General features: G+C 43.0%; 1 protein-coding gene across 1 annotated transcript in view; it reads right to left on the bottom strand.

The window, feature by feature from the left end:
- Positions 1–9,829: 9,829 nt before the first annotated feature.
- Positions 9,830–19,835, bottom strand: part of CRYL1 (crystallin, lambda 1) — a 63,190-nt gene continuing 53,184 nt past the window's right edge. Inside the window, exons 8-9 of the mRNA XM_009327885.1 lie at positions 14,141–14,247; positions 9,830–12,086 (exon numbers count right to left, since the gene is read on the bottom strand). Coding sequence (XP_009326160.1) covers positions 11,973–12,086; positions 14,141–14,247 — 221 coding nt within the window. The 3' untranslated portion in view covers positions 9,830–11,972. The remainder of the gene's footprint in view (positions 12,087–14,140; positions 14,248–19,835) is intronic.

Here is a 19,835-nt window from a genome sequence, read left to right as displayed (position 1 = left end):
TATTGGCCTACATTCTTGTATCTTGACTTTATTTCCCATTTCTTTCATGACTTCCCCTTTCTAAAAGGTGTGAGTATCCACTCTTGGTGATTTCTTCATTACTTTGTGCAATGGTGATGTCTCAGCAGCCCTGGCTTAGTCATACCTTTCCGGGAATGATTTTGTTGTATTGCTTGCATAGCTTTACCATGTTCGCTTATACCTTTCTGTGATGCCCACCACCATGCTATCTTGGATCACTTCCTTGAATATTTATCCTGTGGTTTACAGTGGGGGTTTTTTTCTTCTTATAATCACCTGAAATGCTCCCAAAATATCTCTTTGGAAACCACCTTCTCAGAGCTAGTCTTTACTAGTGATCAAGTGTCACCCCACCTTTTTCCTGATCTTCCTCTTGGTCTCTTTGTTAGATAAACTAACCTGGAATGGCTGCATGAGCATTGCGTGTATGCTAATACTAAGCATGAGGCAATGTTGTATATTTTAATTGTTTTTAATTTGCATGCTTATAGGGATGAAGGATTTCTGATTTGTACTGACTATCTCTGCATCATCTCCAAGAGGTGTGTATCTAACCTTCCCTAAGAGAACTCAAAGACCTTTGCAACTGCTCTAAATAGCTTGTTCAGTTGCTTAACTTACACTTAGGAAGACTTTTTTAAAAAATCTAAGCTGTGGATCAAACTCTCTCGATGCTTGTATTTTCACCTAGGATGAACCTCGTACAATCTTGTAAAAGCTTGAAAAATATTTTTTAATCTATTTCATAAGCAGCGAGCCTAAGAGTGTAGATAAGTATGTGAAGATGGTCTCTGTGCCCACAAAAAGGAACAAAGCTCATGACCAAGTGGACAATTAAAATAACTGTCAGCCAAAATCATGGGCATTAGAAGGAGGAGATGTGAAAGTACGAGCAGCAGGTGATAAACCTGCTTGGCTTATTGCTGTCTTAGGGTGACAGGGGTTCGGTCCCCAGCCAGGCTTTTCTAACTCGCCATGCTCAGGGCTGAGACTGTGGCTTGAGTAAACAACCTCTGCCAAGGTGTCACCCTCAGATCAGACTCCTGTGCAGCCCTCACAGCAGTTCTCTCTGCCATCTCCAACCCCCTTCCCCTGGGAGGGCGGATGACCCAGATGGCCGACGGCCTCCACCGAGAGCTGCTGCACTGGGGGGAAAGACAGAAATGCAAAGATGCAGTTGAGCAGTGAGTGAGCAGCTGAAAAATTAGGGAGACTGTAAGGAACCCCAAACAGGCATGAATTAAAAAAAAAAAACAGATGAGGTAGTAGGGCAGGAACTGTATAAGGCCACAAATGCAAAAAAAGGGCTGCTAGGAGAAAGCACACTGTATGAACAAATGGCGGAAAGAAATAATGAGAGTGGGCCAGGACCGTTGCCTATCTTCCTGGCAGTGAAGGGAGATGCTGACATGGACCTGAGGATGACCCAGTGCAGCCTCCCTCCATCCCAGGCTGTGCTCAGGGTGTTATTCAGCCCTGTGCTATCTGCTGTGCTGCCTATTAGATTATTGCCAAAGGTGAAAACGTACTGTCATAAAATTCTCCCTAATAAATCTGCCTTAATTAAGTCAGCTTGCAATTTAGTTGTGGAGACTATACTTTCTCCACCCAGCTACTGTGGTTTTCCCCAGGTATGTGAGCTGGGGATTTTGACCAAGGATGGAGTTTGTGCAACTGTAGCTGGTTCTGTATCCAGACCGAGAAAGACTCACAAAAGTAGAAGCATGTATTAAGCATTTCATAATTTCCCCACAAAAGGAATAGAAAAGAGGAACAGGTGTTGCAGATTTGCTAAAAATAGTTTTCTCCAGGGGAAACTGTAGGATATACCACAAAAAACGTGAAAATAATAGTTCAAGTAACAAAAAGAGAAGAACTCCCTGAGAAAACCATGTTTGGAAGGCCCATATTTGCAGAACAGGCCTGGAAACCAGCAAAAATATATCTCACGACTCGAGAATATAAAGAAAGAATATAAAGTGAGAGCTGGAGGGAACTGGGGCCCAGAGAAGCTGCAGCAGTAAGTGTGATAAAGCGAGGGCAGTGCGCAGCAGCCCAGTACCTCCATCATGCATGCCACCTGCGGTGGGGTCTCTGCCACTCAGGGAGGATGTAGGAGTTAGAAAAGGTGACTAACAGGAGCCGGGGGGGGGTGGAAGAGCTGCCCTGGGAGCCTAAAAAGGGGACATAATGTCCCCCATTACAGGCACCACCAGGATCCTGCTTCTACCACCCTGTGCCTTGTAGCTCCAAATATAAAAAACCCTGTGGCATAAAAGGGCCTTCTGCCAATAACTTTGTTTTAAGGCTCACAGAGCAGATGATCACCAATGATCTCAGCAGGCACCGAGTCGACAGATAAATACTGAGTCAGCCATAAAACAGGGAGCAGCTTCATCTTGGAACGTATCATGAGATTAAATCCGAGAAGCCAAACATCACTGTCAACAGAGAGGATTAGGAAAAGGCTGCGTTTGTCTCTCCACCGCCAGCAGCACACGGTGCTCTCCCAGGATGAACGTGAATCAGAGGAGTTGCTGCCAATGGGCAGCTGGGCTGTGCCTGGGGAACTGCAGTGTGCTGCTGGGGAATAACCAAAACAGGCTCTTGAGACATCAACCATGACCAAGCAGAGTCCAGGTGGCCAGAGGTTGGCATTTGGATCCCATCATCTATTGAGTGAAAAAAAATCGGTAGTCGCCACAAACTCAGTTTGCCTGCAGAGGCTGGAGTGGGAGGTTGGTACAACATCTGGGTAGCAATTAATCCACATGTGTAGCTTTGAAATTAAAGATAATCCTCTGAGCAGCTGAGAAACATCAATAATAAAGAAAAGGGTCATCAGAAGAGACTAATGTGGAAACACAGGTGGATGGTAAATGGCAAATGGACAATTCAAAGGAAAGTTAAAAAAAAAAGGAAAAAGAAGAAATATAACAAAGTGTAATGTATAACCATATGGCTACATGAGCTTGGAAATCATGCAGAGGATCATATATTTAAAAAGGGCTGGAAAATACAAGGTCTTGCTTCCCTCAGAGAAACTTCTTGAGGAAATGTACCCAAGAAGGAGGAGTTATGAGAAGCAGCCAGAGTAACGCAGTTCCAGTGCCACCATTGAAAATAAGCTCACTGAGTTACCAAAAGTAAGAGACAGCTATGGACTTAGTGCTAAACAAAACAGTCTTCCCATGGTAGCTGAGCTTTATTCAGTTCTGGTCTTTGTGCTTTCCTACTATAAACAAGGTGATCATGTATTGTTCTGGAAGTCTCTCAACACTGCCTTAATTAGGCAGCTTCCATATTATCTCTGATAGTAATTCCAAATTATTAAATCACGACCATGGTCATGTTCAAGCCCTTCTTGTAGGCTCTAACATCCAGTGATGATCACTTCTGCCTTTTAATTATGATAATATAGGTTTCTAAGCCTTTGATATGACCACCTGAAGAAGGTCCTACAACTACAAACATCTTGGCAAAAGAGCCACATGTTGCTGATAAGGTGAATATTTGTCTCATGGCAAGTTCTCAAGCTTTCCTCACACTGAAGTAATGCCATCAGGTGGGTGGCAGCTGGCAGTAACCTGCATTAGGGAAAATGAGAAAAGCTGCATCAGGGATCATGGAACAGAGAGCCTGGACCAGCACAGTGCTAGGGCAGAGGGACGTCATTTAGCTTTTGCGGGTAAATTAGCTTGGAAGGAAAAAATTGATTTTACAGGTGAATAGTCCAAGCTTGTTAGCCTGGAAGACAGCTGAATGAGGATGAACATCCATTTCTGGCTCTGCAACAGGCTGTGGCTGGGCTTCCTATGAGCTGGACTGGGCAGACTGGCCTATTTAAACATTACAACCAACACTCCTTTGCTACAGAAACAGGGCAGCAAGCCAGGCAGGGTGCCAACACAGACCCATCGGGCCTAAGAAATGGGGCAGAACCCAGGACTGTGGGAAAGGCTACCCGCATTGCCTGTTTGCTGACCTGCACCAGCACGGCCGGGAGCTGGGCATCAGAGGAAGGTCCATTCAAGAAACTCATCCACAGGTTACAGGAGAGGTGGCAGCTGGAAATTACACTTTCTTTTGCTCTGCATACACACGTGGACAGAATTGCTAACAGGGTGGACGTGGCAATAGTTACCTGAGGATACAATCAGTGACCACTGTCTGGACAGTTGTCACAGCAAGTTTTATGGCAGTAAGTGTGATGAGTCGGTAGGGCAGCACTCTCCCGAGGTAGCACTCTAGTCTGGACTGTAATTTTTATAAGAAAAGACTTGAAAATGAAAGTTATATGCAGACACAGTCAGCACTGTTCATACAGTGGCAATATGGGGCAATACTAACAAACACGGGGGCAATACTAACAAACACGTACCTCATTTTTACTGATGATTAAATAAGATTGCATGAATCCCTATCTAATGGTTTTCCTTGTAATAAACTATTCAGATACTAAGATCAGATTAAAACGTAAGCTCAGGTTCTTACTTAATGAAATACATTTTTATTTGTAGTAATAAAAATAATCCCTGCATCTTGTTAGAAAATTTATATTTTATATTTTTCTTTGCTTTCATATCCTTGTTTTTAATAGCTTTTGTTTTGTAAATGACAGGCTAGAGAAGTATGATGTTGTCATAGAGAAGTATGTTGTCTTTTTCAGCAATTGAAGCTATATTCAGACTTTAAAAATCGATCAGACTTCTGTAATCACCCTTTATATGCACTGATACAGATTTTGATAGGGGGGAGATGATATTTGTAATTAACTTTTGTTCCTAAAAAAGGAAAAACAAAAGCAAATGCAAGAAACATTTCTGATTTACAGAATTGCACAACGCAACTTCATGCTACTCCATAAACTTCCGTATGATATGGATCGGGCACAGGCACTGCCCATTCAGTTAAATTGCCTGGTTATGCAATTCCCTATTTCCACTACCCCGTATGTTTGAAATGGCACAATTACATCTTTCCATTATTGCATGGGTTTGAAATGACACTGCTGAGTAATATCCGAAAATCTGGTTTTGTGGTCATAAGGTGCGCTGGAATGTGGAAACCTCCGTGCTTCTTGGTCTGCCACCTTGGTATTACAGCGGTAATTCCAATAATTTGTTTTTAACTGCACAGAAATACTTTCTATATTACTACTAAGAACTCAGTAGACAGATTGCATCCCATTAAGTTTTTAAGGAGAGCTTAAAAAGAAAATACAAGCTCCACAGCAACACAGCTGGGCGTAAAGCTGACCGGTAATTTTGCTATACAAGTGCTGCTGCTGCTGCGTGCAGGAGCAATGCACACATTAAGAACTCATCTGTGCTATGTGGAAATTGCCAAGGTTTTCAATGAGGCAGAGGCTGTAGTGAAGCACAAGGGCAATGGTAAATAATTTCCACTGGTAATGCCAGTTTTAATTTATGTATAAATGGTTATTGGGCAAGACAAGGAAAAAAAACCCACCCAAAAACGATTTCTCTCTCAGAAGAACCAGTTACATCAAGGCAGTTCCCAGGTTGGACGGGGCTCTGAGCAACCCGATCTAGTTGAAGATGTCCCTGCCCACGGCAGGGGGGTTGGACTAGGTGACCTTTAGAGGTCCCTTCCAACCCAAACTATTCTATGATTCTATGATTCTATGATTCTAACTCCTGGCTAAATGACAACCTCATTTCTTCAGTAATATCAGAGTGACAGCAAGGATTTTCCAGCCTCATCTCTTTCTCCCTGGGCCGCCAAAAAAATGCCTCTATTGTATTCCTCAGGTGTATTCTCTCTTTAAAGCAGACCAAGAACAAGCAACCGTGGCTTCATATGGAAAGTATGTACTGTTACAATATTGGAAAAATTAGTGCAAGACCGGATGTTAAAATTTAAACGCATCACGAATGCAAAGGAAGCTTTTCGCAATGTTTTAAATCACAGATGCTTTTTAATGTTTTCTGTTGGAAAACATCTCCTTTTGTTGTGCCGACACAGAGGTGTTGGACCCTTATGGAGGCCTTGGGCGGTACATTAATACTATAACAGTAGTCATCATCTAAGCTTGAGCCAAGCAGAACAAATATCCAATTTGGGCCAAATTTACAGCTCTGTTTTATAGAATCTTTAAAAAAAAACAGTAAGATCAACTTCTGCACAAAGCTTTCCTATATTGTCATGCAAGTTTGGGCTCTTGTCCTTTCCATGTTAGGCTACATTTTACTCATAGAAAAAGGAAAACAAGTGTCTGGATGGTTCTGCATCTTCTACATCTCCACTCCTTGTGAATACAGATCTGAAATCCAAGTAGCTGGAAGAAGTCTACAAAGCCACACACTAAAATCTCCATTTCACGCTGGGGTTCAGGAAGAATCTCACACACACTAAGAGCCATTTTATTCCAAGCGTCCCTTCATTTCAGTGTTTGGTGAAGGGCATCCTTGCTGAAGGAACAAAAAACGTCAGGCAGAGAAGGGAAAATGCTGAGGGGTGTGCAACCCAACAGTGCATTTTTTTGAATATATGTTAAGAAAATAAGTCATGCTGTTTTCCAGCAAACTAGAAAACAAAGCGGTTTGATGTATTTCAAAAAGTCCACTGAATTTGGTGGAAACAGTGCCCTTACCAACAGCTCTCCTTGAAATTCACTCTGCTCCCATAGGGTAGTGCAGGCTTTTCCTCACAGCCAGGAGGACATTGGACCAATTTTTGATGAGCTGTATACAAAAAAAACTGCCAGTCCAGCTGCATTTGTTCATGGCTTCACTTGTGGCTGGCTTGCAGGTGAAGCCAGCTGAAACCATTCTCGGAGCATTTCACAACATATCAGCATGTGCAAACTGGAGCTTCAAAGCAAATTCTGGGGGTCAAACATTTAAGGTTGCCCTGTTTTGCTCCAAGTTAGGGCACTGTAGCATCTTTTTTCCCCAATTCTTATGAAACTATTGATATGACAGCATTTGCTATTTCAATTGCTAGTTTCTTTTCTGACCTCCCATTTATAAAAGAAGCGAGAGGTCTGTGTAGCCACAGCTCTGCACCTTACAGCATCACACGCCGCAGTGGAGGATGTGGGTACTGACTCTTCCCAATGGACAGCTTTGTACAGACATCACGGTGAGGAATCAAGCTTTGCTACCGGTCTGCTCCCAACATGTGCTGTAAGTAATATTTAAGCCTTTATGAATATTAAGATATGCAGCTAAATCTTGCCATTTGAATATTGCTCTTGCATGATTAAGTGCACACATTTAAATGAATACACCAGATTTAGGCTCCTGTCTCTCTGCTATTCCTTATTATAAAAATCAGTATTTATCAGTATTCACATATGAATATGTGAATACTTGTATTCGATGGTAAAGTGACTCTTCCAAATTCAAGTTGTACAATAAAAGGAAAAACTCAGAGGGGAGAGAAAATTCTACCTGAAAAATGAACTATAAGAAATACCAGCCAATGGGTAACTCTCTAAGCGGCATGCTCTCAAGCTGCATCTCTACTTAACTCCGAATAACACGCTGAAGGGAGGAATTCCTTTCTCTTTTTGAAATCACAGAAAAGAATGGAAAGAAATCCTTGGCCATTGGCTTGATGCAAAGCCTTACCAAATCAAATGTGAGTTTTCCCCGGGGTCAGTTTTTGTCTTTCCACTCACTTTGACTGATTTGCAGTAGCACGCACACATGCATGCACACACACACACACACGAAAAATGGAAGGTGCAGGACGAGCGGAGGGGCTACCCTGCCAGCACGGCTGGAGCTTGGGGGAACGGGAGCAGATCAGCGGACAGCTAGAGCAAATGTATTCATTTACACTTGTTTACTCTAACTAGATCCAAATTAATTTGTGAAACATTCCCTTTGGGCCTGGTAGGCTGTTGAAGGCAAAAGACAATTTGTTTTTCCTACTGACACTTGCACTAATTGCTAGGCTCACATCTGCCGGGCTCCTCTTCTCATGGAGGGCTCCTGTCCTCCGTACCTCCATCTTTGCAAGGGTACCACAGTTAATGTTCTCAAAGACCTTTTTGTAGCTCCATGCTATGGCAATGCAATCCTGTCATGTAACCATACAAGCACTGGCAGCATATCTCATCTTTCTTTTGAAAAACCGAGTCTGACAATGACATCATTTTGTCTCAGAATGATTTTTCCTGTTTTTATAACAAGCACCACAAGCACTATCCTGCTTCCCTGTCCCAGTTTCGGTTCTCACAAGAAATTGCGTCATCCTATCTATAACATCTTTTAGGCAAAAATGAACTGCGCTTCATTGTCAGCAAAATACCCTGGAAGAAGTTAGTGATGGACTATTATGAGAAGCCGAGAACCAAGAGGGAGAAGTAAAGGAAAAAAGTGAAAAGGGAGAGAGGATGGGAGGGAGAGAGAGGGAACCCTCCCCTCTCAGCAAACCCTGCTCCTTCCAGCAGCCCCGAGCAGTGGAGATACCGGACAAGGTGAACGCAGCATTTATCCATCACCAGGAGGGGTGGGTGGCCCCTGGGGACCAACAACATGGGATTTTTGGTGGCTCAGACTTTTCTGTAAGGGATTCTTTATATGTGAAAAGTTGTGCCAATTTAATAATATTCTGTTAATGTTCCCAGGAAAATGCATGGAAAAACCTGAATGCAGATTTATTTACATCCATTCACACCATCCTAAATTTCATTTACGATTTAGGTTAAGAAGTCCTCAACATACGTGACAATTTGAAGTAATCTATACACATCCTTTGGAGTTAGTTTACTTCAACGAGAGCAACATTTTTGATACAAAATACGCCAAAATCAAACCAAACTTGGAATGAGGCTGGGAGGGAGCTCAGGAGGTCTCTGCTCCAACCTCCTGCTTATGGCAGGCTCAGCTCTGAGGTCAGACCAGGCTGCTCAGGGCTTCATCCAGTCGGGAGTTGAAAACCTCCGAGGATGGAGACTGCACCACCTCGGTGGACAACCTGTGCCTCTGCCTGACTATCTTCATGGGGGAAAAAGTGTCTCCTTACATCCAGGCCTAAACTCTTGTGTTTCAACTTACGTCCATTGCCTCTTATCTTCTCACGAAATCCCACTTTAGAGAGCCTGGCTCTGTCTCCTCAATGACCTCCCCATAGGCACTGGGGGCTGCTGGTAGGTGCCCCTGAAGCCGTCTCTGCTCCAGGCTGGACAAGCCCAGCTCCCCCAGCTTCTCTTCGCAGGATCAATGCTCCGGCCTCACCATCTTGGGGGCCTCCCCTACTATTTGTCCAATGTCTGTCTTGTACCAGGGAGCCCCAAGCTGGGTGCAGGATTCAGACACAAACGACCGATGAGTAAAGGGGATTAATTGTGAACAGGGTACAGGTCTCTGGGATGAGGACAGCCCATCTCATTCCTTTAGCCAGCTTTTCCTAATGCTTTCCAGTTGTTGCATTTACCAACTAATAATTTTGTGTGCTTCAAATCCTAAGCAAATGTCAGCTAAAATGTATTTTTTGTCAAGCACCTCCTCCCCAACTTGTAGCTGTGAAGCTGGGTGTGAACTGGTGCTCCAAGGCGAGCTTTGCTGTATGCGACACCGCGGAGGAGCTGCTCACCGCACGGAAGTGCTCTGGCACTCTCCAGAGTGCTTTTCCCCCCACAGAAAACCATTCCCTCATGGCAGGGCCCCGCATCTGCAGCAGGTGGTCACCAACACATGGACTGTAGGAGAATGCACATTATTTCTTGTCCATTTACTCCCACTGACTTCCACAAATTATTTTACCAGGGCATTGGTTTCTAAAGACATATTATATAGTGCTACCACTACAGTATCACACTGGAGCACAGAAGTTAATATCTTCTTCATTAAAGTATTTTATTAATAAGCAAATAATAAAGATGGAGGTAAATATTTGATGACACGATGGAGTTTTAAAATATTTCAGAATAAACAGAAGCAATACGAGCTAATTAGTTATGACAATGTCATATGCTCATAGAAAAACAGGTCTAACCTTGAAAATAATTGGAACCTTCTGTGGCCTTGTCTGAAATATAAAAACATACACAAAATGAGGAAATCAGCCCCGTAATTAATATACCGTTGCTTAACAAGGCATCAGGAGTGAGGACTGATCTCCCCAATTTCAGATGTCTAAACGCAGGTTGAGCCAATTGCTGTGGCAATAAAAAGCAATAGAAGAAACCTGACAGTTTTAAGTCTATATTGGGATAAAATAAATTGAGCTTACAAATTTTCCTTTCTCTCTGCTGATTATAAAGGAGCACAGGACAATCTCAGCATTATGCCTCCCACCCATGTTTCACATCTAGAGATGTGTTCCTGGCCCACCACTTACGTCAAGCAATACAATTTATCTCAGGTCTCTTTTAGTGTGACCTAAGCAGAACTAAGTGGTATTGGTATGTTCACACAGACATTTCTGCTGTTCAGCTCAAAATGGCAACTAATTAAGTTTCAGTAACTTATTTGTGTGCTGCACCCTCTGTAAAAAAACAAGATTTGAAATGCCCGTGAGCTGAGCATTAGCAAAATGACAGCTTAACACTACTGCATCTGTGCAGTGACTGAAGTTACATGACCAGTTAGCACAAATTCAGAAATGCTTAACTCAAGCAGTGTGGGTGCAATGCACTATTTCAAGTTATTCTTACTATCTGCATAACAATACTGCCCCAAGGTTCCAGCTAAGATCAAAGTCCAACTATATTACAGGGTACACACATTCATAATAACACTTCGTCTGCTGTGGACCAAAACACGCCACTGCAGCAACCTGAGGATATTACTGCTTCCAGGGGTACACTGCACCTTTGTATGTGGAGGAGATGTTGTGTCTCCGGTAGGAAGGGCAGCAGAAAAGCGTAAACGCTACACCTAAGCCACTGCATCTTTCCCTCTGTGGGGGAGCAAAATAGCAGATACCTGGGGTCCCTTCAGCTACAGCTGTTAAATTCAATACAGCTGAGTCCTAAAGAAGCACTCCTTGCTTCAGATAATGTACAAAATAGACATGGCAACAGAGAGGTGAACTGGCTTCCCAGGATCACTCAGACGGTCATGGAGTAGCCTGGGAGAAAGTCCAGACCAATCCACTGCACCATACTGTCTCCCAAACTAGCTAGTAAATCAAAATCTCTTTTTTCTCATAGACAAGTCTTAAAATGGGGTACATGTTTATGCAGCAATGCCAATGGCCAGCATCAAACATCTGACTTAAGCTGGGGGCAAAGCCATGGGGTATCAAGTGCATGGTCTTAAAGACCAAGTAAGTCTCTGGTAAGTCTTACAGAACCAGGGGTAGGGGATGAGGAGGGAATTCTGCTCTATTTACTCACACTTAGATCATCATACAGGTACAGAAGTGCCAAAGGGAGGGAAAAGAGGAATAATTCTTTCCCCTACATTGTGGAACAGTTATGGAGCTAAGTTGAAGTGACCCTTACGGCTGTGCAAGTCTCAGCTCCCCAGCCAGTGAGTCTACTCTTTGTTCAAGACAATCTTCTCCTATCTACAGTCAGTGCTTCACAAATTAACCTCGCTGTCACAGTGATTGGTGGGTGAGAGCTTATTTTCTCCAGTGACAAACAGCTGATGTTTGCCTATTTCAGATCCCTGCATAAGCAAATATTGTTCAAGCGCTGAATTCCTAAGCAAGCTGAAAAATGCATTATTTAAAATGTGATTGCGTTCCAGCATTGCACAATATTAATATTGCTAAAGCTACTTAATGCTTATACATCTAATGCATATATATAATAATTTGATAAATTTTAACTGAACTTTTAAATAACTGTTTCCAGTTATTAATGAATTACGTCACAACAAATTTGGACCAAATGTTTCATTGGTCTCTACATTTGTGCATATCATTGGTTGCACATTCAGTCTCCTCTTCTGCATGACCAAAAATTTCCACTTTTTATGAAGATCTGCTCTTCATTTGGTCTCTCCTGTTAGACAAGGTGCACGTCAGTCAGATTTCATTTTTCTTTTCAGTTTGGCAAGACCAGTGAGACATTCATCTCTCCATTTTCTCCTGGCATCCAGGACTTTTGGAACAACTGGAATTTTTTCAGACATTGCCTGGAACAGAAAATTTAAGATGATTAAATCTCACGTTCTGAGTAAAAAGTTTCTCACCAGCATTGTTTTCCTGCTTTCCCTGCGTCAGACCAAGTAACCATCCACACAAACTGTAATTTAGTCTATCGATCACAAGCAATAGGTCACTAATTCTTTACATGGGTGACTGGAAATGAGCTAACCTGTACAAGAAGAAAAGTGCTCCCACTTGAAGAAGGTTGGCCTGAATGTGGCAATGAAGGTGCCTACAGAAACATCAAAGCATCAGCCTCTTCTCTCGGTTTGCCCCACACAGCTACTGTCTAGTCTCCGATAATAACCTTTTATTAAATAGGAAGGAGGCAACCTGGCCATTTATGTGGCTAAAAATGTAAAAACAAATTCCTGTGTGTGTTTAAAGCTGTGATCTCTCTTCTGGCTCCTAATAAATATCGTGAGGGATACCATGTTTATTAAAAACATTTTGTCTTAGGAGTGCCAGTTATAATCGAAATGACAGGGGAAGAGACATAACAAACCCAGAATTATGATTTTTGTTGCTTATTGGAATATGGGGGAGAGAAAGTACAGCACTGTATGAGGACACAAAGGTAGAAGTCTGAAAAAGTTAGCACGCAAAAATGATATTTAAAACAAAATGGAAAAAAAAAAGTATTTCTGAGTGCATAATCAAAGTTGTCTTAGAAGTGCCAGTTAAATATATCACTGAAAGGAGAACAAGAGGGAAGCTCTGGCCAGCTACTACATTGCAGCAGATTTTCTTTCAAAGAAAAAAAGCTGTTTTGAGAGTGCAGGTAGAGTTCACAAGGACATCTTTGCCAAAATAGCACCTCAGGTCTTAGGTTTAAAAGGCAAGTGTTGAGAAACTGGCTAAAACCTGGACCTGCTACCAATGACTGGCAAGTTGCAGTCACTCCAGAAAAAAGTCAGGGGGGGACACAGAGGAGCAAGATAAGAAATGTTTAATGTTTTACTCTTAAGAGGATTCTTGCAAACCCATCTTTGGCATTGAAGACCAAAGACGATAACGAGACGCAGAAACAGACACTGAAGTAGAATCCAGCCTTCCATAAAGAAACCCAAACTGCTTCATACTAATCAAAAGCTTCTAATTGTGAATAACTCCACAATTATTATTGATTGTTATTATAAGCAGTCTATGTTGTTTAACCATAAAAGAATCTTCTTCCTTTTTAACATAGCTGATGTTGAAATTGTATAAATAGGAACAAAAAAAAATAGGAACAAAAATGCCGTCTTCCAGACAGAGAGCTTCCATATATGGAATTAACCTGTCAGCTAATCAAGAACGATTCAACACATACACGTGTTCTTTAGCAAAGCGTTAAAAAGGCAACTATGAAAAGGCAGAGTTAGGAAATAACGATACTTCAGTTAATTCCTATGATCATACAAAATAGCCTATACAGTGAGTATAAACAAATTGTGGGCTTAGGAATGTTAATAGACAAACTGGGTCCAAATCCAGCGTAGCACCTAAACACATCTTATCTTTAAATGTGCAAGTAACCTTACCAGACTGCTCATATGCTTAACTTCAACGTGTATTTGCACACGTTACAGACTGGAGATCTAGTTCGTAAAGTATAAAAAAAAAAAGAAAAAGAACACCCAGAAGAAAAAAGCTACAGGGTTTATGCAGGAAGATGGAGTAGGAGGAAGACACGGGGAGAAAAGTCATTTAGGAAAGGAAGCTTGGAGCTGTGCATATTATGGTAGAGGACACAGGACAGAAGTGGTAAGAAATAGTGTGGAGGATTTAGTGTCAATAACCATAGTTGCTAGCAGTTGACTCCTCTGTCCAGTAATAATGTTACTCAGCTGCTAGATCACTTTCCCTTGATGTATGTCAAAGTGCTTTGAAAAGGGACTTAAATGCATTCTGTACTGATCTTTTCGTTCAAAGTACACATTCACACAAGAAATACAAACTACAGATACCTCTAACAGTAAACTGAAATGGTACAAATGTTAAAATAAAAGCTAACGCTCTTTGTTCTGAATGTCACTGCATTTATCAACTCCGTATTTACCTGATTGATTTTCTGCTCAATTTCACCTGAAAATTCTGGAACTGGTCCAAAGGTGTTCAGAACATGTCTCATACCTTCACGGTATCTTTCGCAATAATTTGAAATACCTAAAAATAAGAGTAAAAAATTGCATTTCAACAGAAATTCCTACTTAAGTTCCGTAAGGCTGCCTGTGCTTAAGCACCGTCTTAAATCAGAGTCCAAAAAAACGGGTGTGCTCTTATGCTTAAGACACCTCATTGTCCTCAAGGAAAAATGGATTCTATCCACCACATTTCCATTACGGTTCATGGAAAAATCATTTAGGACATGCCTTCATTGCAAAACCAATTAATGTTACATACCAACAGGCAATGGTATGTGAAGGGTGTAGTACACAACCATGGATATACTCGTGCTTTGTTACTCGAGACTAGAAAGCTTCCCTGACCAGTGTCCATGAGGAGAGTGCTCTCACCTCTCCTCTCCTCCTGTTTGGTATGTTTCATATCAGTTGAAGCATTCCTATTGCTACTTTTATTTATTGACCCAGAGTGTATCAAGAGCAACATGGCTCAGGGGGAAAGGGTCAAAGGCATGGAGACCCAGGTGGCCTCCAGTAAACGAGGAACAGATGGATCTTGCAGATCAATACCTTGTATTGCAACTGGGGTTAACAACAAGGATTTGGCTTTTATGACCACAGGACCCTCTCTGATGATTGAGCACTGCTAGGGGGGAGACGGGATCCACCTGATAAAGTGGAGAAGAAGCATCTTTGCCAAAAACCTGGCCAATCTGGTGATAAAAGCTTTATATTAGGAACACTGGAAAAGTGAGATTACAACCTCTACGTAGTCAAGAGAGGAAGGGGTGTACGGGGGTGGAAAGAAAAGAGTGTAGGGTAACAGGTACAAGCAAAACCTCAAAAAAGTATAAAAAAAGGCTGAAGGAGTCCACCTCTTGTGCACCTTGTAAATGCACAAATGCGTGCAGCCTGGGAAACAAGCAGGGGAAATAAGAGCTCCATGTGTGGTCACACAACTGCAACATCGTTGGAGCAACTGAGGTGTGATGGGACGGCTCACACAACTGGAGTGCTGCAGTGTCTCAGCTCACACTTCAGGAAAGACAAGCAGGAAAGACAAGGAGGGGGTGTGCTATCTCTGTAAAGGAGCAGCTCAGATGTATGGAGCTATTCTATGGGCTGGGCGACTGGGTGGGTGAGAGCCTGTGGGTCAGCGTCAGTGGAGACGCCAGTAAAGGACAGCATCCTCCAAGAGCAAGAACAGTCCATCCTGATATTCAGGAAGACAAGCCAATCAAGAGATTGGCTTGGATGAGCGTCAGTGCAAAATGCAGCATACAGGAGGTGGAAACAGGGACAGGGTGTAAAGAAGAAATTTAAAAACACTGCCTAGGCATGTAGGGATGGTGTCAGGAAAGCCAAAGCTCAGCTCCAGTTGAGACTTGCAAGGATGTCAAGGGCAACAAAAAGGACTTCTGCTGTTACATTACTACAACAGAAGGCTGAACAAGGAAAGTGTAGGTCTGTTGCTGAATGGGTGGATGATTTACTGACAGGACAAACAGGTAAAGCGGAGTTACTCATTGCTTTCTTTGCTTCAGTCTTTATTGACAAGGTCTCCTATGCCTCTGTGCTTAGAGGCAGGGTTTAAGGAGGAGAAGAGTTATCAGCAGTAGATGACAATCCAGTCAGTGACTATCTGCAAGAACTCAGCCCCACCTGAGACCATGGGACGAGACAGACTGTATCCAAGGATATGAGAGAAATAGCCCATGTCCCTGCAAGGCTGCTTTCTATCGTATTTTAAAAATCATGCCAGTCAATTCATCAGTGTCATCATTTGAGATCCCCAGATAACTGAAGGCAAATATTGCACCCATCTTCAGAAAAGGTCAGAAGAACAATCTGGGGTACTACTACAGGCCAATCAATCTCACTTCTGTCCCTGAAAAAATCAAGGAGCAAGTCCTCTTGAAACAAATTCCTGGGCACAGGAATAAGAAGAAAGTGATTGTGACTGTCAGCATGTAGTCACCAATGGGTACACCATGGTGTAAATCATGTCTGATTGACCTTGTTGCCTTCTGTGATAACATCATTGGATTTGTGGAAAATAGGAAAGTAGTGGATATCATTTACCTCAACTTTAGAAGGGCATTTGACACTGTCTCCCGTGATATTCTTCTATTAAAGTTAGGACATTAAGGTCTGCATGCTTGGACAACTACATGGGACAAAAAATGGGTTGGATACTCAGGCTCAGAGGTAGTGGTTAATGAGTTGTACTCTACCTGGAGGCCAGTAGAAGTGGAGTATTGCAGGAATCTATCCTGAGACCTGTACTGCTTCACAACACTTGCTCGTAAAGTTTGTGAATGATACCAAATTGGGCGGGGATGGGGGGGTGGGGGAATGGACCAGCTGATACATTGGAGGGCAGGACTGCCCTTAGACAGGCTGGAGGAATGAGCCAATACAAAACCTTAAAAAATTTAACGAGGACAAATGCAAGGTCCTGCACCTCGGAAGGAAGAGCTCCTTGCAACAACACAGGCTTGTGAACCCCAAGAACTCCTGCTTCTGGTAGGCAGCAAGCTGAATGTGAGCCAACAGTGTGTCCTGGCAGCAAAGAGGGCCAACAGCATCCTGGGCTGTGTTAACAGCACAGCCAGCAGATTGAAGGAAGTGATTACCCCCCTTTACTCGTGTCCTGGTTTCGGCAGGGATAGAGTTAATTTCCTTCTTAGTAGCTGGTACAGTGCTGTGTTTTGGATTTAGGATAGGAACAAAATTGATAACTCACGGATGTTTTAGTTGTTGCTAGGTAGTGCTTACACTAGTCAAGGACTTTTCAGTTTCCCATGCTCTACCGACTGAGAAGGCTGGAGGTGCACAAGAAGCTGAGAGGGGGCACAGCCAAACTGGCCAAAGGGACATTCCATACCATGTGACGTCATGCTCAGTACATAAACTGGGGGAAGCTGGCCGGGGGGGGGCCGCTGCTTGGGGACTGGCTGGGCATCGGTCGGCGGGTGGTGAGCAATTGCACTGTGCATCACTTGCTTTGTGTATTATTATTATCATCATATTATTATTATTATCATTTTATTTCAATTATTAAACTGTTTTTATCTCAACCCACGAGTTTTTCTCACTTGTGCTCTTCCAATTCTCTCCCCCATCCCACCAGGGTGTCGGGGGAGTGAGCGAGCGGCTGCGTGGTGCTTAGTTGCCAACTGAGGTTAAACCATGACAACTCGACACTCATTAGACTGCATCCACAATGCTGCATTCAGTTTGGGATCCCCCAATACACGAAAAACATTGACAAACTGGAGCAACTTCAGCAGAGACCACCAAAATGGTGGGGGCTGGAGCACTTGCCCTGTGAGGAGAGGCTGGGGGAGCTGGGCTTGCTCAGCCTGCAGCAGAGATGGCTTTGGGGGGACCTAACAGCAGCTCCCCAGTGCCTACGGGGAGGTCATTAAGCAGACAGAACTGGGCTCTTTACAGTTGTTGCATGGCAGGAGGACAAGAGACAATAGGCACAATTTGAAATGAGAGGTTCAGACTGGATACTCAAGCACTGTGGGCACAGGCTGCCCACAGAGGTTGTGCAATCTCCATCTCTGGGGGTTTTCAAGACTGGATGAAACCCTGAGCAGCTTGGTCTGACCTCAGAGCTGACCCTGCTGTGAAAAATCTTAAAAAACATGTGGTCAGAGAACCTGAGAACCAGCTAACTGGTAATAATGGGTAAAATGGCAGTCAAGTAAACCTTGGCTGAATTAGGGAAAGGTCCAGCTTCCATCAGCTCCAGTGGGAATCTCAGAAAAATTACTGCTGAGGCACTAGAGAGGAACTAGAACGATAAATGCACCAGAAAGAGAAATTGGTCATTTAGCCAGACATATACCTCTAGTAGACTTTTAAGTGCTATTAACCACCACATAATCAAGAAAGGATAAGGCAGCCTTTTCCACTGTACATCAATCAAGAAGTCGTGAGCTGCATCACAGCAGTAGATGAGCAATGCTTTCTGGCAGTAAGCAAGCTGACATAAGAAAGAATGTGATTAGCCTGATGAACACCCTAGACCTGAGAAGGGAAGTTCTGGATATCCACTAAAAGCTTGTGACAATCTCCCTTTTCTGAGAACCATAGAGACTTGACTATTTGCATCCTTAACTCTCTTTTTATTAGCTAATTATCAAAGCAAAGAGGAGAAAGCTGCAGAAGACAAAGGCAAGCAGCTACGCTCACCAACTCTTTCATGAAGACTCAGGAGATCGTACAGACTGAGAAGCATGAACCTGAACTGCTCATGGTCTTATCCAACCACAAAATGCAGGAAATGTAAGTGGGGTGGCCTGACTACCACACAAAAGAATGCAACTCAGGTCAAAAGTCATTAAGCAGTCTCTTTCCTGAACAGCTTGTAGACAGTTCCCTGGAATGCAATGTTGTGTGATATCAATACCATAGAAGTCACACCTGTCTAACCCTAAATGGTTGAGGTTGAAAGCTGGATGAAGGAACGGAAACCTCTGACTACTGGCAACAATGAATCATAAACTACACCACTTATACTGCTCAACATGCCTGAAATTGCTGAAGTACAGGTTTTCCAAAAGGCCTCCAAGGTCAGTAAGAGTATGGAGAACACTCTTGTTTCTGGACCAAAGACAGAAGAACTTTCAAAGGACAGATGCTCAAGGAAGTATTAAATTTCCTTTAAGAAATTAGCACTCTGAAGTCATGATGACCATCAGATAAACAACTGAAAGGACAGAATGGGAGAACATGTCCATTGCACGACAGCAAAGTGGAGAGATTTGAGAGTATTCAACTCTCTTAAAAAATGGACTAGAAACATTCTCCAGTATCAGAAGGAAGGAGGCTCTGAGAAAAACAGCAGCCTTGTTAAGTTGCTTGAACCTGTATTTGGTGCCAAGAGTGTGCCAATTAGCATTTAGTCAGCCTGTTTCCTTGTGTTATCTACGCATGGAGCATATGTGTTCCTAGAACACACTCTGGCGTGTTCTGGCCTTCTCCAACACAAAAAGCAAGGTCAGCTGGTCATACAGGTATATTGGTGCTCTAATTATATGGAAATTTAGTATTTTGCTCAGTTTTCTTGATTGACACACAGCCAGAAACCTTCAAATTGCCTAGCAGGCTCCAAAACATCACTGGCAGGAAGTGAGATTCAGGAAGAGAAGCATTACTGTGGGATGTGGAACAGGCTGTGATATGATTCTATCTCTTCACTGAGGGAATAAGCAGAGACCATCCTCCTCCATAAACACTCTGGAAAGGACCACTGGTTATCAGGGTTTACTGACCATACCCTGCCATTGGCATAAGTGCTTGCCTGTTAAATCTTAACAGCTGGGCTCACAGACTAGCAGCTGAAGCCAACCCAGATCAACTTACAGGGGATACACTAGCCACATGAGGAACCTTGGCAACCCAAGACAATTCTGGATAAGACTCATGCACCAACCACAAGACAACGATATTTACATTTCATCTTGCTCACGTGAGCTTTTTCTTCTAACAGTGAGGAGTCTGAGCAAAAAGTTTGCCCCCACATCATGCAACATCACAGAAAGTTCCCAGATGTAGAAGTAGAAATGATTGAGGCTGAAGAGTGCAGAACTACGGGGACTTGGGTACACCTTGCTA

Source organism: Pygoscelis adeliae, unplaced genomic scaffold (assembly GCF_000699105.1).
Source record: "Pygoscelis adeliae isolate BGI_AS28 unplaced genomic scaffold, ASM69910v1 Scaffold14, whole genome shotgun sequence".
In the NCBI taxonomy this organism is placed as follows: domain Eukaryota; kingdom Metazoa; phylum Chordata; class Aves; order Sphenisciformes; family Spheniscidae; genus Pygoscelis; species Pygoscelis adeliae.
The sequence above is the reverse complement of the archived record's forward strand: the minus strand, read 5'-3'. Positions and strand labels throughout refer to the sequence as shown.